Below are 22963 nucleotides of genomic sequence, written 5' to 3' on the forward strand. Positions count from 1 at the left end.
TTCTCTTTCTTTAATTTACCCTAAAAAGTATGATTTTAGTTGACTAATCAAATATCGTATTTGATCAATCAGAAGAAGTCTAGTTATTAATTTAAAACATTATTCTATGTATTAGAAACACACTTTTTGACCCAAAAAAAAAATATATGTATTAGAAACACACTCTTAGCTGGTTGATGTAAGATTTTTCTAATGAGCAGATATTGCAAAGGTATGGAGCTTCCCACGTCCTTGGCTATATATTGATTTACAAAGAAGAAGAAGAAGATGACGAATTAACTTTTAAATAAATTTAAAGTTTGTTTATCAAGCTACAAAGCTCGCGCAGCCATGCTTTTATTTCTTTAATACAGTAGTGTTTAAGGACACTGACAAGAGTGACAAACAAAAAAAAAGATAAAACTTTCATGTAATGAATTTAAATCAAGCCGGAAATAAAACCTCCAAATTGTTTCTCCTTTCTATAATGGTTATGGTTGAGGGTTATATAGTTTGTACATTTACTGTTATGCGATTAAGGATTAAAGATGGAAAACATTCGTTCTTGTTACCAAATTAATAACAATATTATTATGCTATTATATACGTGGAAATGAAATATTTACCACAAGAAAGTTGAGGAGATTCTACGTTCACTTGAAAAACAAAAGTATATTACTAACATACTTATTTGTTAATTCAGTTCATCTATCGGTAATTAAGCCGGGGCAAAGAAGAAAAATTAAGGAACCGACACTCTTTCTTCTTCCACAGATGCATGTGTCAATAAGTGATACTGCAGGTTTCGTTTTCAAATTTGAGAGAGTGTGTGTGTGGACCTTGCATGTATAAGATAGCTTAGACAGAGAGTTCGTGCAAAGACTGTATTCTATTTATATGGGCTACACTGATGATCTGTCTCGCTCGAAGCGTCATCCTCCGCTCATTTTGCCCAACCATATTCATACGTAAATTCTAAATTTCACTATTTTTAGATTCTTTTTTTTTTAGATCAATGTCCCTATGCTATAAGTTACGACGTTTATAAACTTTTTCATAATCAATACATTAAGGTTTAGAGACTAGAGTAGTTAACTAGTTATAGTGTTTTTGTTATCATCAGTCGTATGGAATTTAATCCGCGTCAGTAAATATTAATTAGGAAAAACAACAATTTTTCTGACTTTTTGACTAACATAAGTTTATGTTTAATGCGATTCTTACGTTGTTTTATGTTTTAATTTAGTTTGTTAAGTTTGTGTAATTAGTGACACTATAAATGCAGTTCTTATTATCAAAAGTCTTAAATATTTTGTGTAGGTGACAACCAATTTTTTTCCAAAAGAAGATTTATTATGAGCACTATAGACTATATATAGTGTGTTTGAGTCCAACGAATCTTGTGTGTGTGTGTTTATTATCATCACTACCAACTTGAAAAATAAATGCATCAAAAATTTGACGTAATCATTCTGATTCCCAACTAATTATTTTCCTTCATTTTTTTGTTTGGCACAGTGAAAAAAAAAAGATACCAAATTGGTGGAGACCAGGTCAGACATAAATGTGGTTGTTGTTCTTTAAATTCTTTCTCTTTTTTTTTCTGATCACTTCATGATTCTGATATTTTCACTGCATTTACTTCAACACACGTTTCTGTCATTGTACTATGACAGCTTTGCTTAGCTGAACGTACAACAAATTCAAATGGTGCGTCTCCATTGTCAAACGAACCAAAGGAACACTCTGATACATTGAAATTTCTTGAGTTTACAAGTAGACTTTGTTCATCAAAATAATGTGAAATCCAAACCAAAGAATTTACTAACCATCACCAACCACACAAGACACAACTGTCCTGATCCAAAAAGAAACCCCCCAAACAAACAAAAATGCACACCAATTTCTGATGTATCAATCATTACAATAACATATCATTTTGTGATACGAAGAATCAAACCCGGATCCCAACACCACCCATGAGAAAAGAAATATTTTGAAAGATCAAAATGAAAGAACAAAAAAAGAAAGAACTGTTCATTGTCTTCATAGCTGCAGCACTGAGGTCAATACATAACCAATGACACAATGGCAAATCCTGTCTTTGCTCTTAGTATATATCTGAAGTGGAGGAGATCATTGAGATTTATGCATGTTTGTGATGTTTCCACCTGCGACTTTTTTTTTTTTTTTTGGGACAATTCTTAGAACAAGTCGAATTTCTTCTTCAGTAAATCTTGCTTCCATCTAGGCAATTTATAGAATGCTTCCTTCTCCATCCCAAATACAGTCTTGAACTCTTCCTCAGACAGGTAAGCCTGATTGATTGGTTTTAGGGAATAAGTTACCGACAATTTATGCTCAAATTAAGACCAGGTAAAAAAAAAAGCTAAATCGGGTCAACTCATTCACCTCTCTGCGTTTGAAGTCAATTCCTGTCACTGGTTTCTCAGATTTAGCTTGTAATCGTTCGTAGGTGAAGGTTGCTCCAGTTGTTTCTGCTTCAGAATCATCCTGCTTTGGTTTTACTTCCTCAGCACTCGCTTCAGCTGCAACTGAAATTTCTTCATCTTCTTTTGCTTCAGTAGCTTCTTCGGAAGCCTCAACTTCTGAGAACGATTTTTCATCTTTTGCTTCAGCTGTAACCACATATACTCACAGTGATCACCGTATTCAAATCAAGGCTCAAAGAAAACGGAAAACAAGCTCACTTGTTTAATTCAAGCTACAGAAGAGTTCAAAGTATGCTGACATGAAGGATTAAGCTTGTAGCATACAGTCTGCTTCTGCAGATAGCAAATTCTACAATTTTACTTTTGTTTCTTCAAATATCCTGTGTTTTGTATGGTTTGTACTTACGGATATATATACTTTCACTCATCTGCAGTAGATCAATACCGGTAAAGAACTTACCAGAAGGGCTGGTATCAGGTGATTTCTTCTTCTCAGCAGTGAGAACTTGCGAGAGAGCAGCTACTGCTGCTGCTCGTTGTGACGCCTGACTTGTCAATCCTGGTCTTCGTGGAGGTGAATTTGATGATGGCGAAGAATTGAATGCAGATGATAAGGCGGCTAAAGCTTCAGCCCTTTGTCTTAGACCCCCTTGACTTCCATTTGATCTGTCTCGGCTCTGCAGTTAAAGCAACGAGGGTCTAAGTCAATTGATCAAGAACATGGGACACTAGTAGCTACAATTTGCTAAACATGCCACAGTAAAAAGCAACTACCAAAGCCAGTTTCTAATTAGTTTTGCGTTCTGTGCCTAAGCTGAAAATCAGTAAGTACTAAGTAGAAAGAGTTTCCAACCAAATATGTGCTGTAACCCCTAATATATTACTTAATGGCAAGTAAAAGGTTTGGATAAGTTTGAGAAATCCATGACAGGGCGACTCATTGAAAATGAGATCCAGAGCCTTTTTTCTTCATGGCAGTTCACATGATATGTCAATATCTTCATGTGTATCAGAAAGAATCTAGTAGAAACGTGAAAAAATGAGATAAGAGTCTTAGACTATTTACCGGAGAGCCTGTTCTCCCGGAAGAAGAATTAAATGCAGAAGTCAAGGCAGCTAAAGCAGCAGCCCTTTGCCTTGGTCCTTGGTTCCCACTGCTAGACTGATCCTGCAGCAGAAGGGTAAATTCTAAACCAACATTTCAGGGATGTAATATAGTATATAACAAAGTAGAGGCATCAACAGCTGTTATTCCATCGTCACATCTGTTCTTATCTGCTACTGTTAAACAAGTAACATACAACACAGACATTCTTTAACTTCCCCAGTAAGCATCTTAACTAAGTGTTTACCTCCACAACGTGGTGTGTACCAAGTAATAATGCTGCCTTCTTCTGGAAGGAATTCCCTTGTACCTGTATTACAGGTAAACATACCAAAGCTAAATTTGAGAAAAACTAGAGAAAGTTTTCACAAAAGTCAATGAAAATCAGATTTAATTTCACGTGTTCTGGCAGAGCTTCCCCTCAGTTTAAATGTATATCTATCCTCCTCTATCAGTGCAGAGCTTCCTTACTTTTAATTAGTCTTACTGGTCATTTTAACAATTGAGATGTGATCTCTCATGTCATTCTGTATAACGGTGCTGAAAACAGAATTGGTATTTGCATACAGTTGTATAAAACTTATCCTTTAAAATGAGTATGTTCCGAAACCCTCTCTAACAGAATCGCATTAACAAGCACCCTATTTAATATAGACCCCCTTCTCATGCTAATAACCCAAAATATATATATCTGGGAATAGAAAACCTTACAGTAGCTTTAGTAGAATCCCATGAAAAGTAAGTGGTGAAGAAGCAGGGTTCATTTCCCTCTGTGATTTTGTATAATGGAACTTTTGGAGACAAGCCTTCCAGGGAACCAGCCAGATCTATGTATCTCTGCACAAAACTGTACATTGAGCAAACAAGATAGAAAAGGAGGAGCCAAAAATTATGCTGATAAGTAAGATTTATGAAGCATATTACTTGGCCAATCTCAAAGGCAGTTTGTTTTTCCTTCACGTCCACACATTGACCAACCCAGACAAAAACTTCAGCATGAGTATCTAGTAAATGCATTTCCTCCGTTAAGAGGTCATCTTGGTCAAAGTTGTGAATCTCTTCAACCTGTGCAAGGTAATGTTAAAACGTGCACACATTTAGATTAAAAAAAACGTTGGACATTGTTTCTTAATTCTCACCTGAAACTTTCCTGAGGATCCATGTAGACACATTGAAAAGAAGAAGACGAAGTTAGAATATGCAAGTTTATCAACAACATATATGAGCCTATTAGAGATGCTTAGACCTCATAATTGAGGTCCCGATTCCAATTACCTCTGTTGAAGGAAAATGAGAACAAGTGAGGATCCCTGACAGTTTCAGAGGAAACCTTCTTGCTGGTGAAGTTCTGTTTTCCCCCAAGTGCAAACCAAAACGATGAGCTCTCTGTTCCCTCTTTTGCATGCTTGATAGTAATCCCAGGCTGACTTAGCAAGAAAAAATGATTAAATTTAACTGTGATAAGAAGTACGAGTGAGTTTTTGTTTAATAAGGTTTGTAAAACTTATACAGCCTCTACTAAGACAATTTCCGCTAAGATAAAAAATAGCGATAACGTCATTAGAAACTACCTTTAAGAATTCAGCCACTTTAGCAGCCAGTTCTTGCTGCTCATGAGTACTATGGTTTCCATGCCAAAGGAACATGTTAGTACCAGATTGCAGAAGGAAGCATTCATTAGAGTTCAAAGAAGTCGCCACCTGCAGAAAAGATTGCAGACATTGTCACAGATAATACGTGGCAGAATACTGAAACCAAGGTGTAAAATGAGTCGTTCTTAATACAAAGTGGACAACATCCAGGCATCCTTTTCAAATTCTAACATTAACGATCACGAATTGGTAGCCAAGGTTAAAACAGTGTAAAGTAGGAAAAGCACTCAGCAAGAGCAAAAGTTAGGTAGAAAAGTACCGCTTCAACTTGTAGTGCCCTATTATTGTGAACTCCAGTACCAGATACTTGAATAAGTGCAATTGAGTCCGGAGTGTAGGTTTCATCAGATGAACCTTTCTCTGTCATACTATTTTTGTAACCAGAGCTCAAACCACCCTAAAATTTAATGTAACTACATCAGTTACCAATATACAATTGTCTTGCAGCAACAATCAACTTGTATTAACAATCAAAAGAATACCTTAAGGACCACCATATGTTGAAAAATTGCAACAAATTGTGGAGGTTCTTTACCCTCATATATACGGGCCTACAATAAGATCAAGTTATTCAACAATCTTTCAGTGCTAGTGGCCATTACTTACAATAACAAAACATGGTACCTGCACTGGTCTCCCCTTCAACGAATTTGTCATTATACTCGCTAGACGAATTGCTGTTTCTTGATCCTCCTAAACTTGGGAGAAAACAAAAGTTAGACAGCTAATTTCAACATGTTTACAATATATACATAAAGCCATAAACTGACTAAATGAAATCCATCACAATATGTACTCAAACTTGGCTACCTCAAAAGTCGAGAGGCAACACTCATAACAATAAAATACAGTACTAACAGCATCCCCCCCAAGAACTAAAGAATAAAACTGCAGTACATTTACAAATATGAATTTTGCAACATCTTGCTCCTTGTAAGATTGATACCCAGACAGAAGATAAAATCACACAGACCAAATCAGGTTTCAATCATACAGACCCAACCAGGTTATAAGCTTACTTAAAAAATGTCTTATAAGCTAAAACATGCCGGCTTAGTCAATATATTATTTCTTAATATCCTCTTTCCAGTTATTAAAAAAGGAGCTAATAATACTAATAGAAGAAATAGGGACTGCTTTTTATATTAATACAAAATTAAAGATGCGCCTGTTCCTATGATTACCTGATTACTATTCTTTCCAAACCAACAGCACAAGAAGTAGTCTTCTTTCCTTTCACCAGAATGGTATGTATAAAGGACCAGATAGCAGTCCCCAGAATAGAGTTTTCCGACATCATCTTTGGATAGAGGGGTCTTGGAGTTGCCATCAATGTACCAAACCTATTACATGAGCTTAATGAGTTCAGAAGAAAATAACCAAATAAGATTCAGCTAATAACAGCACAACAAGTTGGGAGACACAAAAGACCTCCAACTTCCCGCCTCCTTCAAGCAATGGTGGAATATCCTCATTCACAGGTGTGCTTTTTGACAGGCCCTTCAACCCAACACCTTGTTGCTTAAGTAATGCTAGACAATAGCAAAGTACCAAAGTAAGTCAGGGCTAAGAGATCACTCATTCCTTTTAATGATTGGAGTATCAAAGAAAACTTTACCCGCGACTTTTCCTCGTCCTTCTTCGTTAGCAGGAGTTGCCGAGCCTGATGGCCAAGAGTCAAAGTTAGACTTGAAAGAATGCGGCTCATAACCTTGGATAACACGGGTTATGCGTGTTGCCTTTGGCCTATTTTCACTAGCAACAAAATCCTGGAGAAGAAGGTAAAAAATGAGAACTGATGCTCAGATATTCTATGGCTAAGCAAGTTGGCCGATTTTAGTTATACCTCAGCAGCTTGGATAGCAGTTTTTCTCTCTTCCACTTGAGTTACTCGGCCAACCCAGATAAATACCTCAGAACCGCAGTCCAAAAGGTAGCATTTATTATTTTCCAGCATAGATTTGGATAAATCACCGTCTATAGATTCCACCTGACCATCAGCAATACTAAAAAAGGGGGCAGCTATAAATCAATATTCATAAAATAAGGCATAAAATGAGTACTATTGAAAACGAAATGACTAATTTACAACAGTGTTTAGAGCAAAAAACATCTGAACACCAATAGAGCAGATTAAAAGGAAGCTAAGTACCTATAAAGCTTAGGCGGAGTTGTCTCCGGGATAATTTCATCCTCACTAGCAACTTTTCTTGCTATTGGAGCAAAACCCCCAAAGAGGACCCAGAACTCGCCAGAATCTGATTCTGTATCTAATTTTCCATCATCTGTTATGCAAGGAAATTGTTACACATGCATGAGTTACCACATTAAATTATACCACTTTAAGAACTTAATTGAGCATTTAACTACGGCTTGATTAACTGACCAAAACAGTGAAGAAGAAAATATTCACAAAGTAACTATCAATGCGTCAAATACAACTTACCAACAATAGCAACATCACAAGTTCCTTCATGAAACTTGTCTTTCAAATATTGAACAACTACCAACGCTTTAGCTCTCTCTTGGATATTTGAATTTGCACCGTTAAACTGATAAATCTTTTCTTTGGTGTCCAGGATAAACACATCATCATGATTCAGTGACGAGCGAGCAAAAGGAACCTACAAAAGCAGACAGATAAGTATACACTTAGTAAATACTAATGAGAAGAGAATATAGCACTTCCAAATATCTGCAGAAAAGGAAACCTGCTTCAAGTGGACAGCACGTTTCCCTTTGCAGGTATACAGCCGGGTTTCAAACTCCTCCTCCTCAAGTTTTTTAAATCCAGAAGCAACACCACCCTCTAGTGGTATAATGCAAGGCTTGAAGTAAGACAAGAATTTGTCAGATTCATGACCTTGAATTTCACGGTATTGGACAGCTCGGCCTCCAAGAGCTGCATCAAGTTCAACTGTCTTGACAGCTGCTGTTCCAGCTTCATCCTGAAATTATTATTCACAGATTAGTAATAATGGTGATTCACCTTTACTTGTCTTCAAATCACAAAAAGTTAGAACGTAATATATATGCTTCCATGCTAAAAACTCCGAAAAGAGTACCTGGCTAGTATCTTTACCAATCCAAAAATGTATATCAAACAGATAAGCGCCCCCCTTATTCTGTGTAGTCTGCACATATAAAGACGATAAGTGTGAAAGATAAAAGAAGCATAAATTTTATACATATGATCAGGCAAGTAAACATTTTCTTCTGTTCTGTAAGCTAATAGCAAGGTATTGTTTTATAATCTTTTTTTGAGAAGGGGTGAAGAACAGTGGAAAAAGTTCCAAACCTGCAAGACAATGTAAGTATCTCCCATATAGAACTTTCCATGTTCAGACTTCGGCACTGGGACTGGCTCAAAATTTTCGATTCTCCAGATTTCAGTACCTCTAAGAAATGTTAAGTTCAACATTCCAGACAGCAGTAAAACATTCAATAATTCCAACAAACTAGTGTATACAAAAGCAATACCCACAAGAAATTGCATTTTACTCTCTGTACTTCCGCTCATCAGCAGGAAACAATTATATTGCTCCACCTACACTAATATTAAAGCAAAGCGGGAAAATAAATATTGTGAAAGGATACGGTTTCTGCCCGACTCCTTGAAACGCAGGATCCAGTACTTTAGTCGACCCAGACATTTTGTATACAATGGTCAATCTCTTCCTTTATGTGAAAAATACATAAACCACCTGCCAAAAAACATAAAGCAAGCAGAAAAAAACAAGAGGGTAAGAGATTGGATAGGACCCTATAGATCACTAAATAGCAACACAAAGGTCAGGCTTTTATAACTGAATTTCAAAATGACAATCATATGTAAGAATACTCAGTTCTCTCCCACAATTGATTATTGCCTGGAAACAATTCAAGATATTGTGCTTCCTAAAGGAGAGAGGTTCTAAACTGGAGTTTTGCTGTCACTTGGAGTTTCACATGTCTTGCAAAAAGCTCGGTTGTGAACTCTATGAACTCTTATAAGATAAGTTTCTACGAATATCGAATCAAACCTTCCTATGAATATCCCCGCCACCAAATTACAGTAGTAATCCAATAAAATACAGTGGCAAGGCTATAAAACTTTTTAAACTCCTAACACATAATATCCATGTAGAGCTCGAGGATGCCATGTTATAGTGACCACAAACCACTTGCTTCAAAAGACAACTCCCAAGACATGAAATTGTGATCGACCTTTGAAGTAGCATACACAGCTACAAAAATCTTGTTGTATGGAGCTCTTTTATTGGTTTGAAGATTTGGGTCAGCTAGAGATCGAGAAAATTTCCAATGATCAGTGTACCGTGTAGTTCGTCAAAGTGTTCCCCTCTGGTTTCTTATCCGCTATGGCTCTACAAGTCTTAGTTTTGAGAAACTCTTATCTTAAGTAAAGCGATTTCCAGGAATAGATTGAACAGAAGCCAGAATGTCAACTAATTAGATAATTAAGAGGAAACAATACAGACAAATTAAGCAGAGATCAAGCACTAAGCAGAAGGAGAAACTCAGATTCAAGTAAAAAAACACAGAGATCCAATTCATGAGAGCAGGGAAAGAAGAAGGAAAAACGAGAATTGAATCGAAATCAGCTGATCCATACAAACCCACATACCTGAAAAGGCAGATCTTTGAGTAGCACTGTGAAAGAAAAAGAGATGGAGAGGGATCAGGAATAAGAAAACATGAAAACAAAGAAGAAGAAGAAGAAGAAGAAGAAGAAGAAGAAAGAAAGAAAGGGGGAAGCAAAATTGAATAATTGAAAGGAAGGACTAAGGAGACGTGCGCTGTGTTATAAGCGTCTCTCACTGTCTATGTACCTTTTATATTCTTCTTTTGCTTTATTATCCAAATAGAACAGAGTTGCGTGGGAGATTTATGATTTTACAGTGATGCGTAGACGAGGCGAGGAAGACGAAGAAGGAGAGACATATAAGTTTGAGGAAAGAAGAAGACGAGTGTGTGACTCTATTATGATGAATTATTATTCAGGCAAGAGCTTTAAAGATACAACAAAAATTATGGTTTTTCCTTTTTTTATTTTATTTAACCTTGTAACTATTTTCCATTTTTTTTGGTAGCGCATAGGTTAATTTTCCGTTTTATGTCTTTGATCCTTTCAGAGCGATGTTTATTAAAAATATAAGTAAAAAGAAGATGAAAATCACATACTGTATCATGCTGAGATTGAACTTGGCACACGATGTTAAAAAGCTCGAACATGAACAGAAAAAGGAATAAAACACAAACTTTGTAACATATTATAACAATATATCAATTATTATTTTAAAAAAGCCATCATCATTTCAAGACGACATTTGGGTCCATTTCGCATGTGAATAGGCATAACACAATACAAAATCTTTAAAAAGAATTACATTGTCATTGTAGCTCCCTATTCGTTTATGCATATGAACTTTTTTTTGCGTATCATCATAGAACTACAATAATATTTCGTTTTTTCCTGGCTCTGTGTAGCCACTCGCACAAGAATATAAATATTTTTTTTTTGGTATATATCGTCGTACATGTTATATATTCGTTTTAGGCTTTTTATAATTAAGAAAACAGAAGTAGAGTGGTACGTGCAGAGATGATGGCGGTCACCAGATCTCCGCCGGTGCCGACCAACTTACCTCACCCCAATAATATTATTTACTTTTTGCTAAGTGCTAACCTCCCAAAGGTCTTTACGATAAATACCATATCGTCTTCTCAAGAAAAGAGAAGTATACAAACATCAAGAAGCAAAAAGCCAACTCATCATGAAGGCAATACAATGACAACTCAAAAGAAAGAAAGAAAAAAATTTAGAAATTGGTCGTTTTCATTGCTCATGCAGTCAACATATCCCATATATGCTTTTGAATATATGATCTAATTATGTAAAATGTTATTGATTGGCCTATTAAATTAATACTTTCTTTGTTGCTTGGTCGAAGCATCTGACAACGATGTGTATAAACTATAAAAAATGGATATTAGAATACTATAGTAGATTCGTCATATAAATAAATTTACATCAGCCATCAGGATACATGATAAGGTCACTCGACTAACACCGAGTAGATGCCGTCAAAAAAAATAAAAAAAAATAACACCGAGTAGATAGATAATATATTTGTATGACATGGTATCTCCTACAGTATGTTTGGAAATTGGAACCTTTGTGTTTTGCCGTTCTCGCAATGCGCATAACATAAGCGTCACAATAACACAGTCTTGTTCAAGTCAATGAGTGATCTTTTCAGTTTTCATCTTCACAACATATTAAATGATGAAAATTTATATGATTACATTGGCAAAATTACATCAAGGAAAGAACCAAAAAGAATTTGATGAAGCGATTTTTGTATAACGCAAATGGGTAAATCTGTTTCTAAACATCCTTTCATTGCTGCATCTACTATTCATATTTTTGAATCACTATACCAGTTCCATCAGAAGCGGATCACCTTCCGCCATCTCCCGTACCAATTTGATGAAATCTTGTTCGCTCGATATGCTCCATGGATGAACCGCAGGTGCTTCCGCAGAATACAAACTCAAAGAAGTGTTTAACGAAGCTGGTTCTGACTTATATACCATTGAACCTAGAACCGGGTCAAAATTTTGAGGCGAATCCATCGATAGGAAGAACATAGGCACAGCCACTTTATAATGCAAATCCATATCTCCCACAAGATTAACAAGATCTGTAAAATCTGAGACAAAACGTTTAGGGACATAAAACACTTCCGAGCTGCACATCGTTAAGGCTGTGTCATCGTTCTTCTTTGTGGCTTCCTTGTAATTGACTTGGAAATTTACCGGCATTGTCCCGACAATCTTCTTTACTAATTTCACCTGCACCGAATACCAATCGGCATTCCCAGATGGTCTCACTGTTGTCCATGACTCCTTTACCTATAAAAAAGACTCTTATGTGATCAAACCGAATACAACCAAAACTCCTCAAATCGAAACCAAACAGTATGTTTATCCCGAGATACTAGCTACTTTAGCAGTACCTTGTCTGTAGTCCAGAGCTTAGTTTTGTCAGCTTGAAGTAAATTCCAGTAATTAAGAACTGTATCATCTTCAACAAACAAAAACCCGTCTGCACTGCTGTACCGATCAAATATCTTTGGTAGCCGCCTGAAATGTGTATAACAGAATTACAGTTAGAAAGCTCACTCTGGAAAAGAATAGGTTGAAAACCGAGATTATAGGCAAGTTTCTTTAGTTACTTGTAAATGTGATCGAGTTTAGCTTCTTGGACGTAAAGGTCTGAGTTTTTCCGAGAGGACAAAATGACCACCGTTTTGAAAATCCGCCCGTAAAGTAACCTCCATTCAAGAGCAGTCCGCTCCACAGGTCCGTTACAGAACATTACAAGCACTACATTCCCAAAATTCTTCCTCCACCTGATTAAATTCCCAATTTCAGAGCTCACAGTGCCTATCTCCTCGACCCCGAGGTGAACCGAAGGCAATTTCCTAGGAACAAACTCTTTCCTATCTCCATGACCGATGGTTGCTCGTGGGCGGTCCAACTCAAGTGACATCAACCGAGGCTGTTGGTAACCGACCATAAGCAAATCTTGGAGCCAAGCAGCTGTGAACTTAACGTCGAGTTCAGTCCAAAACCCTTGTTCAGCCATAACAAAGCTCAAATCAAGAATGGTCTCGAAGAACCTATGCTTATCTGATCTCCAAGCAAGCAAGAATTTGATCAAACGACCAACATTGACATGGAGATCTTTCTCATCGGAGAAAGGGTAAGCTTCGACTCGATCATACCGGTGAACAGTTGGTGGATAAACAGCAACATAACCACCAAGCTCCCATAAAAGCCTTTGTCCCCAGTAACCTCTAAGAACATCCGAAGCCATGGAACTAACCGAAACAGGAAGCATTAACCCCCAAAACGCTGAGGAATGGTACAACGTGTTGAAAGAATTCACAGGCACCATCATACCTTGAGGCAACGCCACTTTAGGAGAATGCTCATCAAATCTGATATCAAACGGTTCAAAAGTAGTCTTCCTAGTGAAATAATACACAGAATCAACATCGGGTAAACCGTTTGAAATCCCTTGCTGTATAAACTGTTTACCACCAAAAACCTCAGTGTAATACTCTTCGTGATTGATCTCGCCTACATTCTCCAATGGCAAACCTCTAGGCCAAACCGATCTTTGCCCGAAATGGATATACGGATTCACCACAGTTCGATTCGGGTTCTCGTGACTATACTGCAAGATTGGTTCTTGCCTAGCGTCTTCTCCAACTAACTCTACATCAAAATGTTTCCCAAGATCTCCATCAATCACTTGACCGCGATCATCCGCATCGTAGATCTTCTTTGCACCGTGCTGAATCGCGAACAAGTAACCGACACTTTTGCGTACGAACGTATCATAAGGCAGATGATCTAAAATCCGGTAATTCAGCTCAGCTTGAGCATCTAGAGATAGAAAAATCGCACCTTTGAGATTCCAATCTTTAGGAGTTAAAGAGTTTCCGACCGCTAGAACTTGCCATCCTTTGATCTTCACCAAACCCTTGAGCTCCTCCGTTGGGTACTTGGTCACCGACACAACGATCCATTTCTCCGTACGGAAACTAGAGTAAGGTGAGGTTTTGTCGGAGACGATCTGGATCGAGTTCCAGTTGATTTGAGGACGAGTGAGAGATTGAATCGATTGAGTTGATTGGGATTGGAAACAAAGGAGAGAAGCAGTGTCGGTGGTGTTGTAAAGGAAGAAGAAGGCAGCAACAGTGACGATGAAGAGGAACAAGATTACGATTCTGTATACATTGTCTGAAACCCACGACGAGAAATCTAGGTTTTTGGGTTCAACGAATCGATGGCTAGGAAGCTCTCTGATCCGAGATTTTGGTGGCTTAGGAGCCACACGATCTTGAACCAACATCAGATTCAAGCAACTAAAAACCTCCAAAACCCAGAAGGAAAGATGACGAATTTAAGATCACACACAATAGAAGATTAGTGTAAATTTTCCTTTCCAGGACAAACAAACAGATACACTCTGCAAATCGGTTGTTGTCGGAATTTGGAGGTTGCTTATGCTTCAATCCAATGCAAACTCTGCGAAAGCTAAGTCGTTCGATCAGCTGTGAGGTCAATGTCTTCCCCTTTTTGGGAGTTTCTTAATATTTTTCCCTTCTTTTGTTTGTTGTTTACGTTTGATTACTGAACTTACAATGCCCACATCACTGATCTATTCTATCCTTCTATGAGTTCTATGCACAAAGAGACAGCAACTAAAAGAGCTGATCTGTAGGGTCGGACAAGCCATCACATGGAAGATAAAGTAATAATTCATTATCTAATTTATTTGTTTAAATTATCTTCATTTCTTGCCTTAATGATAGATTGATAGATAATAACACATTTGCTATTTCAAGATGTGGAAGAAAAATATTATTGCGTTCAATAATTACATTTAATACCAATAATTTTGTTAAGACCAGAGTAAGTTTCCTCATATAGTAGTTTTATTATCGTTCTTTGCACATTGAATGTCTATACACATACTTCAAAGCTCAATCTAAATTCTAAAAGGTGGATGTACCAAAATAATGGATATATATTGATTGTTAGATAGGTTAAATGTGGGGGATACAGGGAGGGACTTGGGAAAATTCCGGACGCTAACAAATACAAAGAGGATTCTGCTCTAAGTACACACCCACATTAGAGATCAAAGAGACATCCCAGGCCTTAACAAAAAATAAAGCTCATACTTCTAAAAAAATCGACACTCAATCAGAGGATAAAACTCTGCTAAACCTTGAGATCTACCCGACGTTTACTCTGCTAAACTCTGCTTACTTGCAACATCTTGTGAGCTTTCGTCGCTACAAGCGGAAGTACTGTCACTACATTGTGAGCTACTGCTTTGGTCGATAGGTTTTCCTATACCAAATAGGTTTTTCCAATACCATACTGAGCGTACAGAAGGAGGAAGTGGCAATTCTAATGAGAGTATATCAGGCTTTACTAGGAGAACATTGTAATCTCTCGATTTCAAAGCGCCAAGAACTCTGCGGATCATCTTGTCTTCTGAGATGGTTTGAGCGATTATCATCAAATTTGAAGGTTCAGGATGGTCTAATGTCCACATAAGAATATCCCTAAACATTTGATTAACTTTCCCACGTTTACCCCCTGAAATAAGTTTATCAAAAATCATGTGGTCAATAGGATTTGTAGTGATGTCTCAATGTGTTTTGAGTTCTTGTTTTCTCTATCAAGAACTCAGATAAACACAGCTCATTTGCTTGATTGATTTCATTATCGAATAGTGATATTATCTGGGCAAGCCAAAGATAGTAACTTTAGCCTCCAATGTGAAACAAAACAAAGTGTGTATACTTTAGCCGACTACACTTTGGTTAGTGTCTCTTACTCTGCAGCATTCGTTGGTGCTTTTCCCTCAAATGCAGTGAAGAAGTTTCAACTGTGTATTATACAAATATAACACTTACAAGATATACAATGAAGAAAGAAGGGACATCTCTGTGCAGCTTTTCTTTTACCAATAGTCTCCGCAGGAGCAAATTCCATTCTTGAAATGATGAAACCTCCTAACATCTCTCAAAATGATTTCTCTGTCAACAATCTTTGAGATAAACTTTGTTGCAAGATGACAGTCATTACAAACCCTGAGGTTTTTAGCCACCCTAATAATTGTACCCGGCGATGTGTTAAGTATTCCAAAGGCAATTGCTAGCTTCTCACTGTGTCCACAAAGCAAAACCTCTTTTTCATCTTCTTCTACATTGTGAAGCACACAAGATGTATCAGGTACATATCCTTCTTCTCTCATTTTCTCCCACAAGGTCTCGAGATATCCATGGAGCTTTTCACTCTGCGGGTGAGATGAGTCACCGGCTACAAATTTATGTACTTCATCACCATGCTCAATCCAACTACATCCAGGTTCTTTTCTCACGCCTTGCTCTTTCATTTTTCTCCTTACCTCTGTTGCTTTATCCCAGTGGCCTGCTGATGAATATATATTGGCTAGTAGAACATAGTGACTAGCTACCTTTGGTTCCAATTGAATTAGATTCTGAGCAACAACTTCTCCAATTTCTAGATTATTGTGAATCCGACAAGCACCAAGGAGGCTACTCCAAGCTCCAGCTTTGTCGAAATCAAGAGGCATCATGTTCATGAGCTGATATGCTTCTTTAACTCTGCCAGCCCTTCCAAGCAAATCTACAACACATGCATAATGATCTGAGCTAGGTTCAACCCCGTAGTTGTTTTTCATATTGTAGAATATCCTTAATCCTTCATCCACCATGCCTGAGTGGCTACAAGCTGCAAATACTGAGATGAATGTAACCTCGTTTGGTTTAGCTCCCTGAACCATCATCATTCTTAGCAGATCTATGGCGTCTTGCCCGTTTCCGTGCATCCCGTAAGCCATTATAATTACATTCCAAGTAATAACATTTCTAAATGGAATCTGATCAAATACTTTTCTCGACATGTGTAGGCATCCACATTTTGCATACATGTCAACTATAGCGCTACCTACAGCCACATCAGTCGCCAAATTGTTCTTGATGGCATAAGCATGTATTTCTTTTCCTTTTGCTAATGCTGATAGTGCAGCACAACTGGGGAGGATTGTCATCAGAGTGATGGAATTAGGTTTCAGACCAACTCGAATAGCTCCCTCGCTCGCTTTCCTTTCAAGGTTTTGCATTTTGTGTAGCACAAGAAGCGCATCCTCATGGCGTTCTAAGAATACATAACCCGTAATCATTGTGTTCCATGTAACTAAATCTCTATCTTCCATTTTACTGAATATTTGTTTGGCGATATCAATCTTTCCCAGCCTAGAATACATATCCATCAGTGCATTCTTCACAAACCTGTCTCTATCTAAACCTCTTTTCACAACAAATCCATGTATAGCTTCCTTTTTAGAGAAAGCATCAGAACGGACACACGCAGGAACAACACCTGCCATTGTGGTTGTGTTAGCCAGAAGCCCAGCACTTTGTTCCATTTCAATAAACAGCAACAATGCTTCCACGTCATGCTCGTTCTGGGCATACCCAGTGATCATAGCATTCCAAAGACCAATCTTTCTATCAAACATTCCATCAAATACTCGACGGGCACTCAACACTCGCTTGCAATTGCAATACATGTCAACCAAAGCACTACCAACAAAAGAATTTTCATCCAATGATCCATTTTTTAAAGCATAGGCATGCAATTCTTTCCCTGTGCGAAGCATCTCCAAGTGTGAACAAACAGGAAGAACACTTGAAATAGTGAAGCCATCTGGTTCAACACCTTTGAGGACCATTTCGCGCAAATACTCCAATGCTTCAAGAAACTGCTCGTTCTGACATAACGAGCTCAACAAAGTGTTCCATGTGACCAAGTCACGACCTTCAAAAGATCCAAGCAAGCTTTTGGAAGATGCTAATTTTCCCAGTTTACCATACATAGCCACCAATGTGTTGATAATAAACGAATTCAGTTCACCCTTTCTCAAACTATAGGCGTGAACCTGCTTACCTAGTCTTAATCCCTCGGGCATAGGCACATTAGAGCAAGCGAGAGCCACACTCACCAAGGTAAATGAACTAGGCTCCACATTTTCATCCAACATACACCGAAACGCTTCTAACGCCATTTCCCATTTCTCAAAACTACACAAAGAAGAAATCAAAGAATTCCAAGAGACCTGGTTTCTCTCGGAGATTCTATCGAACACCTTATAGACAGCACCAAAATCTCCACACTTTCTATACAAATTTACAAGGGTATTAGCCACAGTCACAGAATCCACACCGTACCCAAACTTATAAACATGAGCATGAATCTGTTTCCCCAAATCCATATCCTGAAGATCCGCAACCGCCTTCAACAAAGCAGGGAACGCAAATTTATCGGGTTTAATACCCAAAACAATCATGTCAATGTAAGTCAAAACAGCTTCACGGAGCAAACTGGCTCGAACTTTCGACCGGAGGGAATCAATCCACCACTCCGGAGATCGTGATTGAGAGATAAGTTTCGAAGGTACGCCATCAACGGCTATTGTTGCAGAGGTTGATGTGGCGCGAAGAAGATAGGGAGGGTTATGGCGGGAAAATGGAACCGGTTGAGAAGGAAACGGGATAGAAAAAGTGAAGGCAAGTGTACATGACATCAAGATATTCCTCAGAAATGCCCAGTTAAGTATATCAAACCGAGCTTCGTGGAGATTTTTAATTTACAGTATGCGTCGACGAAGCGAGGAAGACGATGACGAGGAAGGAGATAGAGGATTGAATGGACCATAAGGCCTTTAATGGGCCTAATATATGGGCTCATCAAATCATCATTCCGTTTTATTCCCTGTTATATAACAGAGGACGAGTGAGAAAGAGAGGGGTAGAGAGATAAAGAGGAATTCAAAAATCAAACAAAATCAGATCATCGCGCCATTAGAGAAGCTCAGAGAAAGCTTCATTCGGAAGAAAAACTCAGACATGGCGGACTATCCTTCACCGATGGAGAAAGCGGTTGCTTCATCTCTTCTTCACCTTTCTTATGGACCTGTGTTCTTCTCTCCTACGAGGTTCGCATAACACAATCGTTTTCAATTTCTGTGCTAATTGTGAGGTTCGCGGTTTCAGATCTGTGTTATCTTCCTCGTTTGGTTAAGATTATCGTTTTGGGTGATTATTAGGTCGGAATCTGTAGAGGAATCGAGCTATGTGAGGAAGTGGTGTGACGAAGGAAGCTCGAACCTGAGCTTGATGTTTGGGTCTAGCGGATCGAGATCTTGTGGTTCGGCTTTGTCCAGCGATGGTTCGTTTGGGAAGGTTGAAGATCGTGGATTCATAATCAATTATACTGGAGATCCGTTTCAACTCGTGAATTTCAAGGTGCGAAACTCTTCAATCTTCATCACTTCTCTGTTTCAGAGTGCTCGTTATGGTTGCTCTCTGGATCTGAATTGGTTCTAAACATATTCTAACTACTGAGGAATTTGATTGATTAGAAACTTCTGGATTTCATATGTTGATATCTTCCATTTGAGCTAGGTTGTTAATGCTTCGTTCTCCACCTGAATGATAATGGCTAGCTCTTAAATCTCCTAATTCTGTTCTTACTATTCTGAATTACTGCTTATTTTACCAGATACAGATCATTTCTGGAATTTGAAATTTCGAATTCCATGTTGTTGTGATGCTCTAATTTTAGTAAGAAACATATATTTCAGAGAACAAAACTTTGAGTACGTAGGGTGTGAAATTTGATTTTACTTGCCTGAATTATGCAGACAGCGAGAAAACGCCGATCTCAGGTGATCTGGGGATCCTTCAGTTCTAAGCCAACACATTCGGTGATGAATCCTGCGTGTGATCTTCTCTCGACATCCTCTGTTGATTCCAAAGATGAATCGTGTCTTTCAACTGGTTCAAGCGAGGTTTCCAGCATAGAAAGCAGAATCAAAATCGGGGATCAGAAAAGCAATGAGAAGCTAAGAGGAGAAAGGAAGAAGATGAAAGAAAGTAGCAGCAGGTCAAGTTCTATTCGCCGTAGAGCCAGAGATATCTTGGAGTTTCTTTCCTCGGAATCTTCTTCTGAAGTTCATATCCGTCAGATTCTCGGTGACAGTCCAGATACCAGTAAAGCTCTCAGAATGTATACTCTAGTTATCTCTCACACACACACACTTGTTATACGTTTTATACAAGGTTCAGGTTTCAAGCCTCTTATGCATGCGAGGATTGATAGAAGATAGCTATAGACTTATAGTAGTGATCAAATCATCGCAACCTTATGAACTTTATATATTGGTGGTTCAGGTTATTGAAGATGAAGGAAGTGAAGAGGTTCGGCACAGGAGGAAGAATTGATCCGTTTATTTACAAGGTATGAAATTCAACTTTCATATCCTTCATTGTGATATACTAAAATTCTAACAATTTCTGCAAGGTAGTTTACATTGATCTTTGCCTCTTTACTTTCTGTAGATTGCATGAAAACTTAAGACACTAATGCCGGAGGCAGGTAAAGCTTATACCCCCATTCCCACGATTTAGTGTTATACAGTTTGATGTGATCCTGATATGGATTAGGAAAGCAAAAACTATAACCGGAATATATAACATATATAGCTAGATATGTATATGGTCTTAAACGGTCGCTCTATAGAAGAGGTGGGTCTGTTAGATATGCAGAGAAATAACTGAAACAACTATAAAATATAGAACTGAGGTTTATAAACTTATAAATAACATCATGGTTGTTTGCTTGTGTAAATCTCACCCTTGGTTTTTTTTTTTTTTTTTTTTTGTTAAAAGGCCTCACCCTTGGTTTTCTTTTGAGCTGTTAAAAGTTCAAAACAAAAATGGTGGTATTTTAGAGAATGTCTCTAAAGAATATGGGTTGATGAAACCTTATATATAGTTACTAATCTAATACGTGATTTTGGAAATGTATATATAGATATCTTACTAAGGGGATAGAGAAATAATGAATAATACTAATATCGGATTAATCAAAATAATGAAAGAAATAGGGTAAAATAATCAAATTTTAATGTATCATTGTCTACTAATTTCGGTGCATGATGTATAACATGATTAACATCATGGTTGTTTGCTTATGTATATTTTAGTCATTGAATATATAAAATTTACACATTTATATCAATATTAGGGAATATTTTTACTTTAATTGTTCTCATATATAGTTTAATTAAAGTGCTGTTAAAAAGTAGTTCAATCAAAGTTTTTAGATATATCATATTTAAGCATATTAAATAAGGGTTAAAATTATATTAAGGATGTAAAAGTATATCCGTATATATTACAAAATACAAATATACTAGTAAAGGATTTTAGATTGTAAAACACTAAAACTGATACAAATTATAAAAGCTACCTGACGTATATATGAATCAAGTGAGGTGACAATTGTGAATTTTTGTTATGACAAATGTAAGCTCATAATGGAACGTGTCATATGATGTAATTAAGTTTGAAATATCTAAGATGTAAGAAAAAATGAGTTTCAAACATTAAAATTTTCGTACGTTACAATTTAAAAAGTCCAAAAGGTTTTAAAACAAAGTCCAAAAGAGTCGATGATATTGTCCGTCCATCCATCGAGAGAAATATTGCTTAAAGTAAACGCTTACTTTTCAAGCGCCTTCTGCGGTATTGCCGCAGTCAAAAATACGCGGCGACTGTTTGGTATTAGTGACGACCCACACTGACGCGGATATAAATTTTTTCAATATGGAAACGTGAAATAAATTTATTAATCAAGAAAATAGAAAAAGAAATGAAAAGGAAACTGAGAAGAAACGCTAAACTGATTCCCTTCCTTGTACTAAAAAAACGTTTAATTTACAGCTAAGAATTAGTTTTTTAGTTTCACCTAATTTCGACCCTATACTCTTATAAATAAAGATTCAATCCCTAAACGTTTTAATAAATTGCACTTTCTTACCATAATTTAGTCTCCATCTGGCACAAATTATTACATATCTATATTACAGATTTATATAATAATAAATTTTCATAAACTATTGAGTTATGGTGGTAAGATTACAAGGAGATTAATGCAATTAAAATAGAGATAAGGGGCAAATACAAAATAGAATAAAATAAAAGGGAGCAATATTAAAACCCTTAGGAAGGAGAAAAGCGGAGACTCGTTCACCTTTTATTCCTACCTCCTATAAATTGAACGCGACTTGCAAAACTCTCATCATCGTCTCCGTCGTTCTCTCTCTCTCTCTTCACGAGGAAAGAGAAAGAAGAGCAGGAAAAAGAAAAAAAATTACAGGAGAAGAAACGAAACGATAGATTCTTCAAGGAAATGGGGAAATACACGGAGATGCTGGACGTCGGTGTGAGAATCGCGGCGAGGTTTCATTCACACTGTCCTCAGACGGCTCGTCTCTATTACCATCCTCCGTCCGACGGACATCACCAGCACGGAGTCAAAGATTTAATCGTAGGTGGTGGGGTTTTGGGTTCGGGTCAAGATTCGACCGGATCCGGAGCTTCTGGTGTTGGTTGCGGTGTCAAATCTTCTCATTATGATGACGCCAGGGATCTCTTGCTATTCTCTGTTGTTTGAATCTATTCATTTATTTTTAGAACAACAAAAACATTGGTGTGGGAGAGAGATTTCATGAGCGTTTGGTTGTTGTTTTTTTTTTTTAATAATTATTATTGAGAAAACTATATATATTCTTGAGAGAGGATTTGTGATACTATTCAATCATCTCCAGATTCCAAAATTTTCTGGGGATAATTTGATTTTGATGATAAATTGATTTCATTCATTTTCTTGTATTCAATTGCTTTTTTTGGTTGACTCTGTTCGGTCGGTCGTATTAGGTTGCCGCATCTTTGGTTTAACCTCTAAATTTATTTATGGTCGGAAGACTTTTTATTAACCCTTTGGGGGATATTAAATACTTCAACTTGAGATTAAAGCCAAATTATTCTAATTTTAGTTGCAATTTAGTATATGTGAAAGTATATTATTATATATTGTGGGATTCTTAAGAACATATCAAACTTGTATCATCATTCGTTGAATTGAACCACATCCGGATATTCTGGAGATTAAAACAATGATTCCGCCGATTTTGGACAAGAGTGTAAACAACATCTTCGCTGTCCCAATTGTGGATTTAACAAATGCGATTTGCTAGAAAATTATTAAAGATCCTCCACAATTCCACAATGTTCAACAACTGTATCTTGCAG

The 22963-nt window shown here is 37.2% G+C and overlaps 5 protein-coding genes across 9 annotated transcripts; 2 read left to right on the plus strand and 3 right to left on the minus strand.

Annotated features, from left to right (window-relative positions):
• Positions 1-1700: 1700 nt before the first annotated feature.
• Positions 1701-10157, minus strand: LOC17887363 (villin-3). 2 transcript variants are annotated; one of them, XM_023782068.1, is made up of 25 exons: positions 10019-10155; positions 9814-9839; positions 8787-8893; positions 8488-8587; positions 8255-8323; positions 7901-8137; positions 7636-7813; positions 7342-7474; positions 7036-7195; positions 6808-6958; positions 6621-6721; positions 6374-6532; positions 5814-5882; positions 5672-5740; positions 5449-5586; positions 5109-5237; positions 4813-4960; positions 4677-4687; positions 4462-4602; positions 4249-4374; positions 3785-3847; positions 3499-3600; positions 2893-3109; positions 2392-2618; positions 1701-2297 (listed from the first exon to the last, which is right to left on the minus strand). In XM_023782068.1, the coding sequence occupies exons 3-25, from the start codon at positions 8840-8842 to the stop codon at positions 2184-2186; spliced, it is 2898 nt and encodes a 965-aa protein (XP_023637836.1). In that variant the 5' UTR covers positions 8843-8893; positions 9814-9839; positions 10019-10155; the 3' UTR covers positions 1701-2183. The 2 variants fall into 2 exon arrangements, with proteins under 2 accessions (XP_023637836.1, XP_023637837.1); XM_023782069.1 differs by lacking the exons at positions 1701-2297; positions 2392-2618 and adding an exon at positions 2643-2765 and having other exon boundaries at positions 10019-10157.
• Positions 10158-11400: 1243 nt separating this feature from the next.
• On the minus strand, positions 11401-14445 carry LOC17886905 (probable glycosyltransferase STELLO2). Its single transcript, XM_006290572.2, has 3 exons — positions 12428-14445; positions 12209-12335; positions 11401-12104 (listed from the first exon to the last, which is right to left on the minus strand). The coding sequence occupies exons 1-3, from the start codon at positions 14113-14115 to the stop codon at positions 11625-11627; spliced, it is 2295 nt and encodes a 764-aa protein (XP_006290634.1). The 5' UTR covers positions 14116-14445; the 3' UTR covers positions 11401-11624.
• A 1050-nt stretch (positions 14446-15495) lies between these two features.
• On the minus strand, positions 15496-18458 carry LOC17885717 (pentatricopeptide repeat-containing protein At3g57430, chloroplastic). Its single transcript, XM_006290524.2, has one exon. The coding sequence runs from the start codon at positions 18388-18390 to the stop codon at positions 15742-15744; it is 2649 nt and encodes an 882-aa protein (XP_006290586.1). The 5' UTR covers positions 18391-18458; the 3' UTR covers positions 15496-15741.
• Positions 18459-18523: 65 nt separating this feature from the next.
• LOC17886760 lies at positions 18524-20708 on the plus strand. Of its 4 annotated transcripts, XM_023783270.1 has the most exons (6): positions 18524-18801; positions 18913-19111; positions 19510-19874; positions 20039-20105; positions 20207-20243; positions 20537-20708. In XM_023783270.1, exons 1-5 carry the CDS (start codon positions 18713-18715, stop codon positions 20213-20215), a joined length of 729 nt encoding a protein of 242 aa, XP_023639038.1. In that variant the 5' UTR covers positions 18524-18712; the 3' UTR covers positions 20216-20243; positions 20537-20708. The 4 variants fall into 4 exon arrangements, with proteins under 4 accessions (XP_023639038.1, XP_006291767.1, XP_023639039.1 ...); XM_006291705.2 differs by lacking the exon at positions 20537-20708 and having other exon boundaries at positions 20207-20519; XM_023783271.1 differs by lacking the exons at positions 20207-20243; positions 20537-20708 and having other exon boundaries at positions 20039-20111.
• Positions 20709-21927: 1219 nt separating this feature from the next.
• Positions 21928-22543, plus strand: LOC17885125. The gene has a single exon (XM_006290327.2). The coding sequence runs from the start codon at positions 22062-22064 to the stop codon at positions 22323-22325; it is 264 nt and encodes an 87-aa protein (XP_006290389.1). The 5' UTR covers positions 21928-22061; the 3' UTR covers positions 22326-22543.
• Positions 22544-22963: the final 420 nt, after the last annotated feature.

This window comes from Capsella rubella, unplaced genomic scaffold, assembly GCF_000375325.1.
Source record: "Capsella rubella cultivar Monte Gargano unplaced genomic scaffold, Caprub1_0 scaffold_5, whole genome shotgun sequence".
NCBI lineage: Eukaryota > Viridiplantae > Streptophyta > Magnoliopsida > Brassicales > Brassicaceae > Capsella > Capsella rubella.

Excerpts from the sequence above, each read along its gene's own strand:
- LOC17887363 (XM_023782068.1), bottom strand. The coding sequence starts at position 8,842 with ATGTCTGGGTCGACTAAAGTACTGGATCCTGCGTTTCAAGGAGTCGGG. Across the intron at positions 5,741-5,813 it reads TGAAGGGGAGACCAGTGCAG|GCCCGTATATATGAGGGTAA; the intron begins GTACCATGTTTT and ends ATCTTATTGTAG. Across the intron at positions 2,619-2,892 it reads ACCTGATACCAGCCCTTCTG|CTGAAGCAAAAGATGAAAAA; the intron begins GTAAGTTCTTTA and ends ATGTGGTTACAG.
- LOC17886905 (XM_006290572.2), bottom strand. The coding sequence starts at position 14,115 with ATGTTGGTTCAAGATCGTGTGGCTCCTAAGCCACCAAAATCTCGGATC. Across the intron at positions 12,336-12,427 it reads AAACTCGATCACATTTACAA|GCGGCTACCAAAGATATTTG; the intron begins GTAACTAAAGAA and ends TACACATTTCAG. Across the intron at positions 12,105-12,208 it reads AGCTCTGGACTACAGACAAG|GTAAAGGAGTCATGGACAAC; the intron begins GTACTGCTAAAG and ends TCTTTTTTATAG.
- LOC17885717 (XM_006290524.2), bottom strand. The coding sequence starts at position 18,390 with ATGTCATGTACACTTGCCTTCACTTTTTCTATCCCGTTTCCTTCTCAA.
- LOC17886760 (XM_023783270.1), top strand. The coding sequence starts at position 18,713 with ATGGCGGACTATCCTTCACCGATGGAGAAAGCGGTTGCTTCATCTCTT. Across the intron at positions 18,802-18,912 it reads GTGTTCTTCTCTCCTACGAG|GTCGGAATCTGTAGAGGAAT; the intron begins GTTCGCATAACA and ends GGTGATTATTAG. Across the intron at positions 19,875-20,038 it reads ACCAGTAAAGCTCTCAGAAT|GTTATTGAAGATGAAGGAAG; the intron begins GTATACTCTAGT and ends TTGGTGGTTCAG.
- LOC17885125 (XM_006290327.2), top strand. The coding sequence starts at position 22,062 with ATGGGGAAATACACGGAGATGCTGGACGTCGGTGTGAGAATCGCGGCG.